Source organism: Gadus morhua, chromosome 20 (assembly GCF_902167405.1).
Source record: "Gadus morhua chromosome 20, gadMor3.0, whole genome shotgun sequence".
Taxonomy (NCBI): Eukaryota; Metazoa; Chordata; class Actinopteri; order Gadiformes; family Gadidae; genus Gadus; species Gadus morhua.
Window position 1 is genome coordinate 17,492,689 of NC_044067.1, and position 16,458 is coordinate 17,509,146.

The 16,458-nt window shown below is 42.2% G+C and overlaps 1 protein-coding gene across 1 annotated transcript; it reads right to left on the bottom strand.

Moving 5' to 3' along the window:
- Nucleotides 1-984: 984 nt before the first annotated feature.
- LOC115533383 (lanosterol synthase) lies at nt 985-16,338 on the bottom strand. Its single transcript, XM_030343891.1, has 22 exons — nt 16,142-16,338; nt 15,609-15,777; nt 14,255-14,393; nt 13,725-13,833; nt 13,139-13,260; nt 12,893-12,989; nt 11,874-12,009; nt 11,310-11,418; nt 10,797-10,915; nt 10,194-10,291; nt 9,898-9,925; nt 9,743-9,799; nt 9,271-9,342; nt 8,833-8,883; nt 7,518-7,667; nt 6,117-6,213; nt 5,381-5,486; nt 5,113-5,178; nt 4,404-4,484; nt 4,074-4,244; nt 1,594-1,672; nt 985-1,412 (listed from the first exon to the last, which is right to left on the bottom strand). Exons 1-22 carry the CDS (start codon nt 16,153-16,155, stop codon nt 1,275-1,277), a joined length of 2,208 nt encoding a protein of 735 aa, XP_030199751.1. The 5' UTR covers nt 16,156-16,338; the 3' UTR covers nt 985-1,274.
- Nucleotides 16,339-16,458: the final 120 nt, after the last annotated feature.

Here is a 16,458-nt window from a genome sequence, read left to right on the forward strand (position 1 = left end):
TTACAAGCAATTGTAACTGAAAATAAACATAGCTAAATAACTTCAGTCAGTGAGGGCAAAAATAGCCCCAATGATAGGCCCAGATTTTTTGATTTACTTTTACAAATCAATAGTAGGCCTGATTTGACTAACATGCTTTGCATCCTTTCCTTCACAAATTACAGTGATGCCACTGGTGGCTTTGTATACATTTTGTTCACATAACTCCCTCCCTGCTATTTTGTAGTTCACCAAAACACCCTGAAACAACTTGAGTCTCACATTCTTATGCCACCATACACCAACAGTGCAAGCAGGCCAATGGCAACCAAGCACGCATTCCTTCCTCCCTCACTTTAAAAACCACCAGCCGCCACTGATATAGATATGGATATGTTATTGACAGAGCAAGGAGGGGTGAATGCGATGATAGGCACAACATGTTGTACTTTTATCCCCAATAACACAGCTCAGGATGGGTTGGTGGCCAGGGCGCTAGCATGATTACAATCCCTCAGGTTCGAATTGGCAGAGAACTCCGGCATTAATGACCCTTTCACAGGATGGATGGAGAATATGTTTGGGAGGTGGAAAGGCATGATCCAGTAAGTGCCCGTCGCGGGAATAATGGCAGAGACCGTGTTAATTGTCGCCGGCTGCCGTTGTATTCCCTGCGCACGAGGGCTACTGCATCTGCTGATCACCACAGCAGTGGGCGCTACAGAAGCGCCAAGTGCCATTCAGGCTTACATGGGGATCAGATATGATCCGGTGAAAGTGGACGAGACATCACCTGACATCACTTTTAATTTTTGTCTGGCATTTGTCATAAAGACTTGTCAATGGTGCCCAGTCCGATTCTTTTGTTCTGTGCAACCGACAATAAAATAGGTGAAGTGTGTTGTTAGCCCATGAGCACACATCACATACATTTCTTTCCATCTGCTGAAGATAACAAAAAAATCCATTGGAGATTAGAGGAAAAAAACACACTCCTACTGCGCATGTCTGATCACAGCAAACTGCCATGTATTTATTTATTTTATTAATTAAATGTAGTACTTATCCCTTCACATCGGGTGATGGAATGTAATCGCAGACATCTGAGTGCATCGGTCTGTATAGCTTCAGTCTGAAATGTTTGGTGATTCTTGTCAGTTCGAAAAATGGTAGCCTGTTCCCTCCTGCGGTGACAGCCAGGGCACCACTTCAGCACTCACTTCACATCCTTTAGGCGTTTCTGCTGTGACAGCTGGAGGCTGTTGGTCGGTGGGTCGTCGGTTATCTACCAGGGGTCACAGCTTGACCTTCCCGGCTAGGGAGCTGGAGGGGTAGAGGGCGGAGAAGCGACCCAATGCCCAGACGGGGAAAACGTTCCTGTAGGAGGTGTAGCTGATGGCACAGCTCTTGTTGAACACACCGGAGATGTTCTCCTAGGAGGGGGGAGAGAGAGAGAGCGCGAGCGAGAGAGATTGAGAGTGAGAGTAAGAGTCATACGGTACTCAACTATTACAATTTTAGATCAACATTGATTCTATGTGGTCACTAATGATAAATTTGGTATTTAGTATTTATTTAAAGAGTGCCTACGAGAAGACAGAGATGGGCGCATACCTGTGGCCAATCTCCATTGGGAAGCTGCCTGTCAATCAACAGCTTTACTCCTCTCTCAATGGACTGTCTGTCAGGGTGCCTAGTTAAAGGAGGTCAGCTGATGAGTTTCTAAATAAATACAATCTCGTATATTTCTAAGAATACTAGATGGCATACTTCTTGAACATGAATAATGCGCACATCATTGATCTCATGCGAAATGCCTTGCAGCAAAAACAGCATAGCCTATGTAAAAAAGACGAGTGTGTGTCTTTGTGTTTGTGAGAGTTTGCTTGTGTAAATATGTAATTTATTAGTAAGTCAGGATACGGAAAAAAGACCGACAACATTAATAGCATGTTCGCAGTGATATTAATTGCTGAAAACCCAGATGTGGCAGCATTTAGATCTTATCTGGGTAGAATAGGCATCACAGGTATGCTCTCTCACTCTACATCCCAGTGTAGCCCACATCGGCCGTAGTTTGCATACACCTCTCCAGTAAAAGTACCTGCACGTCAGAAAGGTATCTTAAATATTAAAAACATAAATCCTAATTTTACGTCTTTAAATCCTCACATGAAAAACTTCCAAACATACATAAATCTTAACATCTTAAATCTTCAAATCCTTAATCCTAAACCTCCATAATAATTAATACCCATTTTTGGGAGCTTCTATTAGGGCCTGTATGACTACAAAACCTTTCTGATATAGGTTATCATAGAACAAACACAGATATCACTCATCACACAAATTATGGTTCTGCTCCTTTATGTACCAGGGCCCAGATAGTAGACTTACTATCACTTGTCTACGAACCGTGCCTTGGTACATACCGTTGTACAACAGTTAGATGCGAACAGCTAATTTGATTGGACTTGACAAAAGGCGACAGGGATTGACAGGGATTGACAGGGATTCTTTAACTATACATGTTTCACTCCGATGTGCAGGTGTTTCTCATAACCGTTAATAAGCCTTCAATTAGGATCGTAAGCTGTTAACTTATCGGAATCACACTTTCCACCAGAGACCATGGCGATGGGGGGAGTGTGAATCCACAAACTGCGCTTCAAGCGCTGCGCGGGCGGGGTTGGGGGGGTAAATGTGTTCAACTGTGTAACAGCACTTTCTCTTGTGGTCTGTTGCTTAAATAGCACACCTGTAATTAGTGTTTAAAGGGACACCTGGGTTTGTCCTATGATGAAACATCTGTGAAAAGAGTGTAGAATTGACAAGGGGACGGGGTCCTAAAGATTATTGTTTTGTGTGTGTGTGTGTGTGTTGTGTGTGTGTATATATATATTATATATATACTTATATACAGTGGTAAGAATAAGTGTATGCACCCATGCTAAAGTTGAATAAAAAGAGGAATAAAAAATCCAACCTTTTTGGCCACCAATTTTCTTTGGGAATGAATAATGTATCGTAAATAAATAAATGTTCTTCATTAAAATAAAGGGTGCATAAGTATAGGAACCCCTATGTTAAATACCCATAGAGGCAGGCAGATTTTCTCACATCAGCCTGTATGAAAACCATTCCAATCTCTGGGTATGGTGAAGGGTATGTGATGATGTGGGGCTATTTTAATTCCAAAAGCCTAGGTGAATTTACCTGATGCATAGTATCCTGCATCCATGAAATAAATGGCCTTTAAAAATAGAAATCTGCCTGCTTCTATGGGAATCTAACATAGGGGTTCCAATACTTATGCACCCTGTATTCTAATAAAGCAAATGTATTTAGTTACGATATATTATTCATTCACAAAGATGGTGGCCTAACAGGTTGGAATTTTCCTAATTTGTTTAATTAAGGCATTAAGATCAATTTCCAAAAGATGATTTTTTTATTCGTATTTTTAATCAACTTTAGCATGGGTGCATACCTACACATACATACATACATACATGCATATATATATATATAAATATATATATATATATATATATATATATATATATTAGAGCTGTCAGTTAAACGCGTTATTAACGGCGTTAACGCAAACCAAATTTAACGGCGTTAATTTTTTTATCGCGCGATTAAAGCAATTATTTTATTAAAAAAAATATATATATATATATTTTTTTTTTTCCTTTGGCTCAAAACAAAGAAGCAGTAGCCTGACTGCTATGTTCAAATGACATTTGTTCAAAGCAGTCGTTTAATTGCACTATAGGCTCTTTTTTTGTATCGTCCTGTTTTGATCAGTGTACATGCCAATGTTGTTATCAATAAAAAATCATTTGCACAAGGCAAGCAGATGCACTTCACCATGTTGATAAGAGAATTAAAATGAGAAGAATTATGGGACAAAAAAATCAAGGGATATTTAGCATAGAAAAAGAATTTGCGATTAATCGCGATTAATTAGAGTTAACTATGACATTAATGCGATTAATCACGATTAAATATTTTAATCGCTTGACAGCTCTAATATATATATATATATATGCGTGTGTGTGTGTGTGTTTGCGCTAAGGGAGCCCTACCTGACAGCCATCAGTCCCAGCAGAGCCCAGCTGGTGTTGTGTATCTGGGAGTTGGCGCTCTGGACGTAGTACCGCTGCTCGCACGACTCAAAGTCCTCCCCCCACCCTCCGTCCTCCATCTGACGCCGCAACAGGAAGTCACAGCCCCTCCTCACCTCCCCACAGACCACCCTGGGGGGGGGAGGGAGAGAGAGAGAGAGAGAGAGAGAGAGAGAGAGAGAGAGAGAATGAAGATAGGTAGGAGGAGATAAAGCAATTATATACTGAAATAATTCCGATATATAAAACGAGTGTCTATGTTTGTTGAGGTAAGTTTTTGGTGTTACTTACTCGTCCTGGTAGACATGGCCCATACAGGCGAAGGCCTCCAATCCAAACCAGGCCCCATAGGTGAAGCACACCCCCCAAGACCTGGTGGAAAACACACATATTACCTGACCTTTCCAACACTATTCAATGATATGTGTTATGTTTTGTGTCATTAAGCAGACACTTTTATCCAAAGTGGGTTCCAATGAATACAGACATAGGTTATTAAAGGCCCCATGACATGCCACCAGGTGTGAGTGTGATTAGCCTTACAAGACGTTCTGAAAATCTGCCCCTTATGAGATCACAAGCGGGCATGTCCACCTAGATGTGTGCTGGATAGATTAGTCTACCAGCCTACCCAGTGGACTGTAGCAACTGTTGCTCATCTATCGCCCACTTGTGATGTCATGGGCCCACTTGTGATGTCAAGGGGAAGATTTACAAAAAGGGCTTGTAACGGCTGATCACACTCACACTTGGTGGCATGTCATAGGACCTTTAAGGACTGGCAGGTACCTGCTCATTACTTACATGTAACGTTTTTATTATTTAATTATAAAAAATATCACCTGTTTAGAATAAAAGTGTTGGGCGAAAAGGCAGACAAAGACTGAACAGTGACGAGAAAGAGGAAGAAAATCCACATTGTTGACTACAGCTCCTGTATAATATATGATCAATAAATATTACAGATCAATAGAGACTGATCAATAAATGTTGAACCCACCCTTCCCAGGAGCCGTCGCCTCTCTGCAGCCTCCTGCAGTATTCCAGTCCTCCCCTCAGAGTGGACCTGAAAAAGGACAGTCAAGCCATGAACACACATCAAGTGTGTGTGGGTCTGTGTGTGGGTCTGTGTGTGTGTGTGTGTGTGTGTGTGTGTGTGTGTGTGTGTGTGTGTGTGTGTGTGTGTGTGTGTGTGTGACTGTGGGTGTGTGTGGAGTTTTGCTGGCATGTGCGCTCGCGCCAGTGTGTATGTGAGTGTGTGTATGCACCTTATTTCCTGTGTACGGTGCTCAGGGTAGACCTTCTGGAAGTGTCTGAGTGCTTGCATGACAGCTGATGTGCATTCTACGTATGTATAGTCGATCATGATGTCACCTGAGAAGGGGAGGGACAACAGAAGTCATCAGGAAGGGAAACACCAAATAAGGGCAATTGGTAGGAAGGGCAGAAATATTTTGTCAGCATAGGGTTAAGCAACCTCTGTGTGCCCCACAATTGATCAAATCTTCCAAGTCCACTTTAGTCATCTTAAAATTTAAGGTTGGTTGATTATGTTGATATGACATTTAAGTTTTTAAATGTTTTAAATATCTCTTAATCTCTCTAACTGTGAAACAAACTCCCTCTTCATGTCAGGCTAGCCCTTTCAGTGCCCATCTTCAAATCCCTCCTAAAAACTCATTTCTATTCTCTCGTGTTATTTCCATAAATATTGTATTATTATCTTATTGTCCCTTTTTGTGCTTGCATTTGTTTGTTGTTATCTGTTTGTTTGTTTTATAACTAGATAGTTGAATTGTACAGCACTTAATCTCATTCAATGCTAAATTTATGTCTTCATGCATCTAGAATGCATTATACAAATATAATTTTATAATATTAACAAATTATATATTTCTATTATCATTAATACAATTGTCTACTAGAGAAGAGTTGCCAGCAAAGGCCATAAGTGACTCCAGTGTATTTTTCTCCACTGACTTTACAGGCCGACTTTAGACCCACCAAAAACCTCAGATGGGTTCAGCAGCTCCAGAAGTTTCCCTCCTCGTTTGGTCTCATAAGTTGCAAAACCTCCGTCTGAGTTCCTCATGCTGAGGAGCTAGGAGAGGAGAGAATAGTTCAATAAGAGTTCACTCGACTAACACAAATAACTAACGGAAAGCTTTAGAGGAGACTGTAAACTCATTCCTGTAGAGGAGTAGCAAGAGGGTGACACAAGTTTTAATGTTTTATTAGCTAATGTAACCCGTGGTCGAGTTGTAAAAAAAAGCCAGGGGGGATGGTGGATTTTAACTTTTAGGGACAGATCATTTGTGCTGATGACTGCGCATATGGTGTAGCACGTGAAGGCACTATTGCGCAAGTACGCCTGTGTGCTTGCGTAATAGCATACTGCCCGAGAATGCAGTATCGCTGTCAAATCTGTCCCTGGGAATAGGAACGTTGCGCTAGGGTTGCTGCGGTATGCGGTATTAACGGTGTTGAGGACGCCGGCAACACAGTTTTTTGTTTTTTTTCTAGTAATCATTTTTGTTTTCTTTCAGTAGAAATTAATAATAGGCTATAATTAAGAAAATAAAAATGTAATAATAATAAATAGATATAATAATAGATAGGCTACCTAATAAACCGTTGGAACACACAAGACCAGTAACCATAGCAACACCGGTAAACAAACCACGCAAAGCCCAATCCCTACGAGAGCTCCCAGCGCTACAGCCATCCGGAGGCGCACAGAGCTTTTGGCTGTGATATTATCTATAAAATTATATTATACTATTATATATAGAACGTTATAAGACGCTGTCACGAGAATTGGCGCGCTGCCAGACGCTGTCACCGAGTGTGAAAGGAGAGTTGACGGAGAAGATGGCGGTTGATCTAGTTTCAAAGTTAATACCGTTTGTACTCTGTAATACCTGTTTTGACACGATTGTATTACTCGGTGTGAAAATGTCCACACTGTGGCAACCATACATTGCGCCGAAGTGAAAAAGGAAACCGCAATAATGAAATAGTGGTAATATTTCCACATTAATTGATAAAATAACAGGGGATGGGAAGGAGGGATGGCTGTTTCAGAAGGGGGATGATTTTGCTCATTTTAATTCCAAAGGGGGATGCCATCCCCCCTCAACTCGAGTGCTGAATGTAACTGCTTGGATGCACTAAAAAATTCAGGGTCTAAATGTTGCTGTATTTTTAATGTGTTTTACTAACTTTGAGCTCAACTAAGTTTATCATTCATTGTCATTTTAAATCCCTGTGTGCAACATTTCAGTTGAGAAACTAAACGTTTCCTTAATCCTACAGTGATACTCTGATCTGAGCATCAATACTTTATGAACATAATAGATTGAATCTCAAATCTTTCCGATCCCCCCAGCTTTGCTCAATGCTCACCACGTTGATGGCCTGGTAGAGCCTCTTTGGGGGGACGGGGGGCTCGATGGAGGGGCACAGCTCCTGGAGCAGCATGAGGGACTTCAGGCCCTCCGCCGTGCAGTCAGCCACGATCCAGCCACAGTCCCGCGTGCTGAAGGGGAACCCGCCCTGTTGGGGGAGGAGAGGGAGGTGGGGGAGAGAAAAGGCCACGGTACACTGAAATGTCTGGAGCGTTAGCATGAGTCAATTGTGTTTGTTGTGTTTTTTTTTAAACTTCTCATAGAGACATAGAGAGATCGCTGAAATATGTTAACTTTCAAGAAGATGGAATTCTGCGTAATGGAACCTACGCTATCATTGATTTCGGAATGCTAACTCGGTCAAATGGAGTTCTTCTGAGAGCATGAGTTGATTGAAAAAGAAAACGGTGTGGTCCGTCTGACTAAAGACCAATTTACACCAGAGCCGTTTTAGACACGTTTTTTAATCGGCTGTCAGGCGTCCGACATCAGCTAGAGAAAGAAGCCCATTGTAACTAGTGCACTGATTTACAACGGCAGCGTTCTAGGCCCGTCTCACGGCCAACCAAAGCTTAATTTTACGCTTTACTATTTTTCCAGAGTTTCTGAAGCGTCTGTTATGGGGTCTCGGTTATGACGGGCAAATATAAAATCGCACGTCCGCAATGAAAACTATCTCCGTCCACACTATCGTTTTCATATCGTTTACATAATATCGCATCGACTTTCCACACTGACATGGTTTTGATATACAGTTGTTGTCATGGTTACGTGAATCCCACCATGCCTCTCTGTTTAGATTACAGGCACGCGATCAGCTGATAGTTAAAGTTGATCAACTGGCTAATAATTTTCACTCAGAAGCAAAAATATGGCTTAAACCAAAAGTGCTGGGGCGTTCTAGAATCTTGAAAACATAGTCAAATAAACTGCGGCGGTGTAAATTCATACGCCTACGTTACGCTCGCGTCTCTCTCCTGCCTGCGGTGTAAATTGATACGCCTGGCTAATTTACGCTCACGTCTCTCTCTCTCCTTTGGTGTAAATTCTGAGTAAGGGTACGTATGTGTATGTTGGAGATGCTAGCTCATCCCACACGTACCTGCATGCACAGACAGACAGGCAGTCCCTCTCTCAATAAACAGAGACGCAGTGAATAACTCTCTCTCTCTCTCTCTCTCTCTCTCTCTCTCTCTCTCTCTCTCTCTCTCTCTCTCTCTCTCTCTCTCTCTCTCTCTCTCTCTCTCTCTCTCTCTCTCTCTCTCTCTCTCTCTCTCTCTCTCTCTCTCTCTCTCTCTCTCTCTCTCTCCCACCTTGTTCATCTGTCTGTAGTACTTCTGGTATTCTGGAGGGTCCTCTGGGATCTATTGGAGGGAAACAACCGGTTTATTTACTGCTGGAAGATCTGAAAAGGCTTATCAAAATTAGCTCATCAAATTTTCTCATCCTTTACAAATAAATAAATAAATAACATTGTCTCATCTTTACACTCATATTTAGTATAAATTGTTTCATTCTGGAAATTGAGTTGCTGAGATTAACCGACTATGAGTCGTTACTAGGATCACCACGTAGAGGTTCTCAGCTCGATCCCTGTGTGATAATTCTAAAGGAAATTACACACACGAACGACGATGACGACGACGACGACTCATATTTAAAATGTTATTATTGTTTCAAAACTAGCTAGGATATTGTCATAGTCTTTTGGAAATGGTGATGACCAAATAATGACCACACTGTGGTATTACCTGTGTAAAGGTGAGGAACTGATGAGCTCGTTGAAGACATTTAGCCAGTTTAGGATTGTCCTGACCACCTGCCTGAAGGACCCGATATAGAAAGAAAAGTAAAAAAAGAAAATGTGAATAATTTCCTTGAGCTTACACATACATCGTAATCAAATTTAATTTAAACAAGGAATTTGTATCCCAGGACTTTTTGTCGCACTTCAGGAAATACAAAGTGTCAGGAAACGACAATATAAACTTAAAGATACGTTTGTTTAAACAAACAGTTTAAACAGGGACTCCTAAAAACTAATTAAAAGGGAAAGGAAGATAGAAATGATTACAAAGTATTCAAAATAAAGGACAATGTGAAAGTTTAGATAAAATAAATGTATAAGATGGAAGATAACATTCACGTAGAACATTTAATTAAAAAAGGAGATATCAAGTTGATTTGATAGTAAATGTTCAACTTATAGCAGGAAGACGTCACCTCCAGGTAGGCCTGCACAGCGAAGCAGGTGTCCCACAGCTGGGATCCGTTGGTCCCCTGCGTCAGACAAGACACACTTAACACAACTTAACTATAATAACATATGTGTTCATAGCTCTGTACGGTTGTAAGGTGTGACAGATTTCCAAACGCACCTGCATTTTCATGCCATCCAATCCTAGCCTAGAGATGGCCGCAAAAGAAGATCATGTTAGGTCATCCAGTTCTGTTTATATAGAGGTAAAAACATGTCTTACACTTTTTATACCATTGGATGTTTAATAAGACTTTTATAAATAAACATTTTGACAATTATAGCATGGTTAGCATCAGCGGGACCAAGTTCTGAGACAAGACTAAATGACTAAGACTAGAAGACTAGAGTCTATGAGGAGACTGGATGAGCACCAGACTCTATGCGGGGGTGACTATAGGAGGCGGGAGGGCTGACCAGAGGTAGTCTGGGATCCTGGACACATGCTCCTGGAAGGCGGGGGAGGTGGGTCCGTCCACGTGCCAGCGCACCAGCATGTTGATGGTCTTGGAGATCTGGGGACCGGAGACCAGCAAAGGGCTTCATGCTCGTGCAATCTATTTGCCACTTAGTCATTCAGTAGGTGATCCACCCCCTTACATGTACAGGTAGGGGTTAGAGCATCATTGGGGTTTGAACCCAGAACTTTTCATCTGGGTCCCAATGTGACTAAACGCCCTAACCATTTCACTATACTGCCTCCTACTGGTGGACAATCTAATGGATACCTTGTGGATACTGCTTGGCAGAAGGCTATAAGTAGATTTTGTTTTCCTTTATTTCATTCAGTATTAATAAAGTATATATCGCTCTATCTATCTATCGCTCTATCTATCTATCGCTCTATCTATCTATCTATCTATCTATCTTGCAGTTGTGATTTTAGCTTAAGGTCATTTGACACCTCACAGTCAGTGTAACCAATTTCAGATTTAAAGTAGACACATTTTGTGACATTTAGTCAGAGTACATTGACGTAACGGCGGGGAGAGGAGGACAGGTGGAACCCCTCTGTCTCACCGGGCCGATGCTGATGGAGTTGGTGAAGCGGTCGTCTGCTTGGATGTGTTCGTACAGCTCCTTCACGGCCTTGCCCCTCAGACCCGTGCTGTGGTGGGCTTCATACACGTTCATGAACACTGGGGAGACACGCCGGTTAGAACCACACACACACACACCAGCAGCGGACCCAGACACGGGCCAGCGTTCTGGAGCTGAGACTAGAGGAGCTGTTACCTTAGCATAGACATACGTGGAGACATTAGCGTCCCTGCGTCCTGATGTGGGAGGATGTAATGTTTCCTCATTTGCTTGCATCTAATAATTATTCATTGATTCATATATTTTGTGTGGGCTTTTGTTCCTTTATGGACAAGAGAGTGAAGATAGACAGGAATGTTGGTGCAAAACGAGGGTGAATAGCAAAGAAGTGATAGGACCGCAGGATTCGAACCGGGGACCCTTTAAGCTGTGTTACTACTGCTGCATATGAGGGATGCAACAGAGGTCAGAGGTCAGAGGGGAGCTGCGTACTATAGGCAAAGTTGAGCAGGCGGCTGTGGGGGGTGTACATGTCACAGGCTGCTACGTTGTTCCTCTGGGCCGGCCAGCAGATGCTTTCATAGTCCTGGACGTACAGCTCCTGAGGACACAGAGACACAGAGAGAGTTCAACTTTAACCCAGAGGTTCATAACCCTAACCTGGGTTTAACCACTTATCCATTCTAATGCTAGTTTAAATCCTGCAGTGCTTCTTCAACAAAAAGGAAGGAACAAAAGATTTAAGTTTCCATTGTTCATTGATTAAGGACATAATTATTTCCATATAATTATATAATTAATAGCCAATGTATTGCTTTTCAATTCTAGGATAAGGTTTTTTAAAAACCTGCTAACTTTGCAGGTCTTATTTTCAATCTTTATCTTAACCCTGCTTATCATGTTTCATCATTCTTTTGAATATATTACTCAACACAGGTAGCCTTTGGTCATGTGGATTATTTGCAGAAAGTCAACTGATTGCAAGTAAGTAAAGGCATTAATTCCTTGAGTTTGGCGCCCCCTAGTAGTTCAGTCATGGAAACTACCAGCACCCACCTGTCGGAGGCTGAGCACCAAAGGGTCCTCCTTGGCCGCCAGACGGACGGCGTAGCAGTAGCTCATGGGCAGGTAGACCTGCCGGCAGTGACACCACAGTGTGGAGGGGTGGGCCGGCATCCAAGTGGGGAACAGCCTGACACACACATGTAATATCCTCCATAAGCAATTTATTCTGGTGTATTTAAATTTTTAGGCCTATATTTGATTTGATTACTTTAGTTTTTTTTACATTTATATATTTAGCAAATACACTTTTGTTCCACTGTCAGTATTATGTAATAATATATATATAGATATGCTTGTTTGTACTAATAGTCACAAAATATCATATGAACATTTATGTATAGGCTCAAATATTGCTGCTATTACACTCTTAATTATTTTCTTTCGTTTGATTTACACTGTTCGGTCCATTTTGGTACTAATAACTGAAAAGCCCTTATTTTATTATTCTATGCAATGACTCGACTAGAGAACTGGAGGAATAGGATTTGGTATAATAGGTTGTAGAACAGGGCTCAATGTAATTGGGTGTGGTCAGGGTTGAGTGGAATAGGTTGTTGAATAGGGTGTAGAACCTGGTGTAGCAGAATAGGGAATGGAGAATAAGGTGTAGAACCGGGTGTAGTAGAATAGGGAGTAGAGAATAGGGTGTAGAACCGGGTGTAGTAGAATAGAAAGTAGAAGAATAGGGTGTAAAACAGGGTTTAGTAGAATAGGGTGTAGAATGGGGATTAGTAGAATAGGGTCTATAACAGGGTTTAGTGGAATAGGGTGCAGAACAGGGTTTAGTAGAATAGGGTGTAGAATGGGGATTAGAAGAATAGGGTCTATAACAGGGTTTAGTGGAATAGGGTGCAGAACGGGGTTGAGTAGAATAGGGTCTATAGGGTTTAGTATAATAGGGTATATAACAGGGTTTAGTAGAATAGGGTGTAGAACAGGGTTTAGTAGAATAGGGTGTAGAACAGGGTTTAGTAAAGGGTGCAGCCAGAGTGTTTTCTTCATCAACTTACCACATCTCTGGCAGCAGAGTGTTCATGCCCTCCCAGCTGTAGACATTTAGGATGGCCAACCAGAACTTACCCCAGGAAGGAATCCCTGCAGCACCGCCTGTGTACAACACGGTAACACATATACACAGGCAATGTAGTATGCTTTTTTATTTTGCTTTTATTTTTAAAGTTTCAGTTAGCAGAATTGCTTAAAAAACAGATATGTTAGAAATATGTAGAAATAAAATTCAAGGGTTATCCTCTGACCTTTGCTGTGCAGGTTGTTCCGAGCCCTAACCATATCTGGGTCATCGGGCTGAACTCCCAGAATCCTCAGTGAAGTGTAGCTCAGAGCAGTGCCGAACACGGTCGACTTGTCTTCAACATGGCTACACAAGAAAACACAAGACAAAAAATAAGCATATCTTTTGTTATGAACATATAAAGAGCATTACGATCAGCTTCCAAGTATAACATTACGTTTTATTTAAACCTCTTCCCCCGTTATAAATAAAAACATTTCAATGCTCAATTTACCTAAATGTCTTAAAGGTGCCATGACATGCTATTTTATGGATGCTTTAATATAGGTATTAGTGGGCCACTAACACAGTATTCAAAGACGTTCCCGACTTCAACTTTCCTTTTCAAAATAATAATCATAGCTTCATAAAGCTTGTATATACCTCCCTCAATCTATCTAAATAAGGAACACATGAAATTAAATGAATCTGCTTATTACAGGTTTCAACGTTTCAACATCCAACATGGTCAGGTAATGCAACTTGATTGCTATGCCTGACCACGCGTGTGTCGTTCCAGGTACATGGTGTAGAGATGGAGGAACACATACAGGCCCCAGCCTCCGTCAGGGAGCTGCACCGAGCGGAGGTACCGCACCATCTCCTTCCTCCAGGCCTCGGCCAGCGGGATCTGAGCCACGTGGCAGGTGATCAGCAGACCTGCAGCACACACGCACACATGGGCAATGAAACACACACGCACACTCAAACAGGCAATGACATACACACACAAACAAACACATACACACACAAACAAACACACACACACACACACACACAGTCACACAGGCATGCAAGCAACGACACACACACACACACACACACACACACACACACACACACACACACACACACACACAACAGGCAACGACACACACACACTCAAACACAAAAGGCAATGAGACACACACACACACACACACACACACACACACACACACACACACACACACACACACACACACACACACACACACACACACACACACACACACACAAACAGATCACCCTCACTCATATAACATCACTCATCATGCTACCCCTGCGGAACAGTGAAGACCCCCGGGTTCGCGTGTTATACCTGGCAGCAGGAAGAGGGGCCCCCCATAGTCCCCGGCCCAGTGGCCGTCCTCCGCCTGCAGCAGGCTGTAGAAGCCCATCCCCTTCAGGGCCGCGTCCACCGCCGTGTGGACCGCCGGCGACGCCCTCACAAACCCACTCTGTTGGCACGGCAACAAACAGCTCTCAAGTTTACGGTTTTCTGGATTTTCAACAGCATTTTGTGGAGCCAATGTAGTGCTGCAACGATTGGAGAGATTTGGTTGCTGTTTTTAGTTCTGGTTTTATCGCTGATTTAGGCGCCAATCCAGAAATTCCAACCAAGTCTCTCAAACGGCCAATCAACATGTTGTGATTGACTGTGTTGAAAGTCTATAGCATAATTAAAAGTGAGCAGCTTCCACCCTCTGCAGCCTGGAGAAGATAATTGGTTAACCCTGGTTATTTAACAATCGAGACCTATGATGAACTATAATCCAGACCTCCTTTATAAGCGGCTGAACTATAGTGGTCTGAAAGCAGGATTGGACTGTTCCAGAGATAAAGAAACACTACTTTAAAAGTCTGATTGTTCTGAGGCATCAATCCATATTTGAGATGTTGGATCTAACATCCATTACTTAGCTTGTAAAACTTTGTTTAACTACTTGCATGAGATGAGTGGATGATTTAAAGAAGAGACATTAGGGGTTTATAACTGTGTTCGTAGTATTGAACGGGAATCTGGGGTTGTGGCTATGTTTGGAAAAGATACCTGAAGGATATTTTGCTCTTTCCTCTTTGACTCATGTCTCATGTCTGACTAAAAGGTCCTCAGCCAGTTGGAGAGACATCCACGTGTCTCCCAGAATCAGGACAAAATCATGTTCTTGGGAAACCTTGATCGTTAAACATGAAACATAGCGATCAAAAGGAGGAGAATGAACCAAGCAAACAAGGTCATGTTGTTCTTGTATACAACTGCTAAACCACCACTGCGGCCAGTTGGTTACACAGATATCAGCCAGGATCCTGTGGTCGGTGAAGCCTGTATGCTTTGGCTGCAGGTAGCTGTTTGTTTTGTTACTCATCTTGTTGTTTTTAGGGGGTACTCGGTGGTGACGTTTGGGTGTTCTAGCGTTATACAGGTCAACAGTGCATTTGGAACAGTTACAAGTAAGCCCTCATGTAATTTCCATCTCAGAAACGGACCTGCAATTTGTTATTTTTTATTTCTTATATTATTGTTGTTGGGGATCACTCAAAGATTAGATAAGACTATATTCCAGTTCACTTTATTAAACTGTTTTTACATATTTAACCTTAACTCTCGATATGACATCACGACGAGCTACCACCTTGATATCAAATTAGATAATTGACAGAAGAAAGTTTACCGTGTCCAGGCCGAGAGAGTGTGCCTCTAACATGGTCTGTTCTCTGTCCGGGGTCTGGTGGTCTTCCACATAGCGCCAGGTCTGCCTCCCCTCCACGTTGGCCAGTCTCCAGCGGCTCAGGTCGGTCGCTGCCTCCGTCTTGTAGGGCCCCCCTCGCCGCCGCAGATGCCTGGCATAGGAGAAGGATGGGGGTACAGGCAGTGAACCGGGTTTTTGGTGATGTGAGTGGTCAGTGAGTAGAAAGTTAATGTCTTTCAGTACCTAGAAGAGCTCTATTTAATCATAATCATACAATAAGCACTTGTACTACCCAAGTTGCAATTCTATTTAAAAGAGCGTATTTTGGGTAGCATCGCAAAGATTCATTTTCAGCAACATGAACAGCACGCAAAAGTAGGATAACATCTCGTGCAGCCAATTCCTTATAGCCCTACTTTGAGTCTTTTGTCAACTTTTTATGGTAGAGACTTAAGAACGTACAAACACTAACGTATATAACAGTTTGTTTAAACGAAAAACAAAACAATACTTACGTCCCTTCAGTCATGTTGTGAGCAGTAGGATTTTGAATAGATACCCTGTCAGACGAATAGGTTTCTAGTTTACCACCTGGTTGAGTCGGCCCCCACGATAGAACTGAATGCGTAATGTAGTTTTTTTTTTAGAGTAAATCATTGCATGGACATTATTTAGGACTACGTTTCCCTCTTCGCAATGCAGTGCCTTCCGATTTGGTTGTCAGTGGAAAGATATGAGCAGAGACTTAGCTAGCCAATCACGAACCTGCCGGGCGGGGAAAGGGGTGGGTCTTTCTGATAACCCTCCAATAAACGCCTTCGAAAGGCTGACC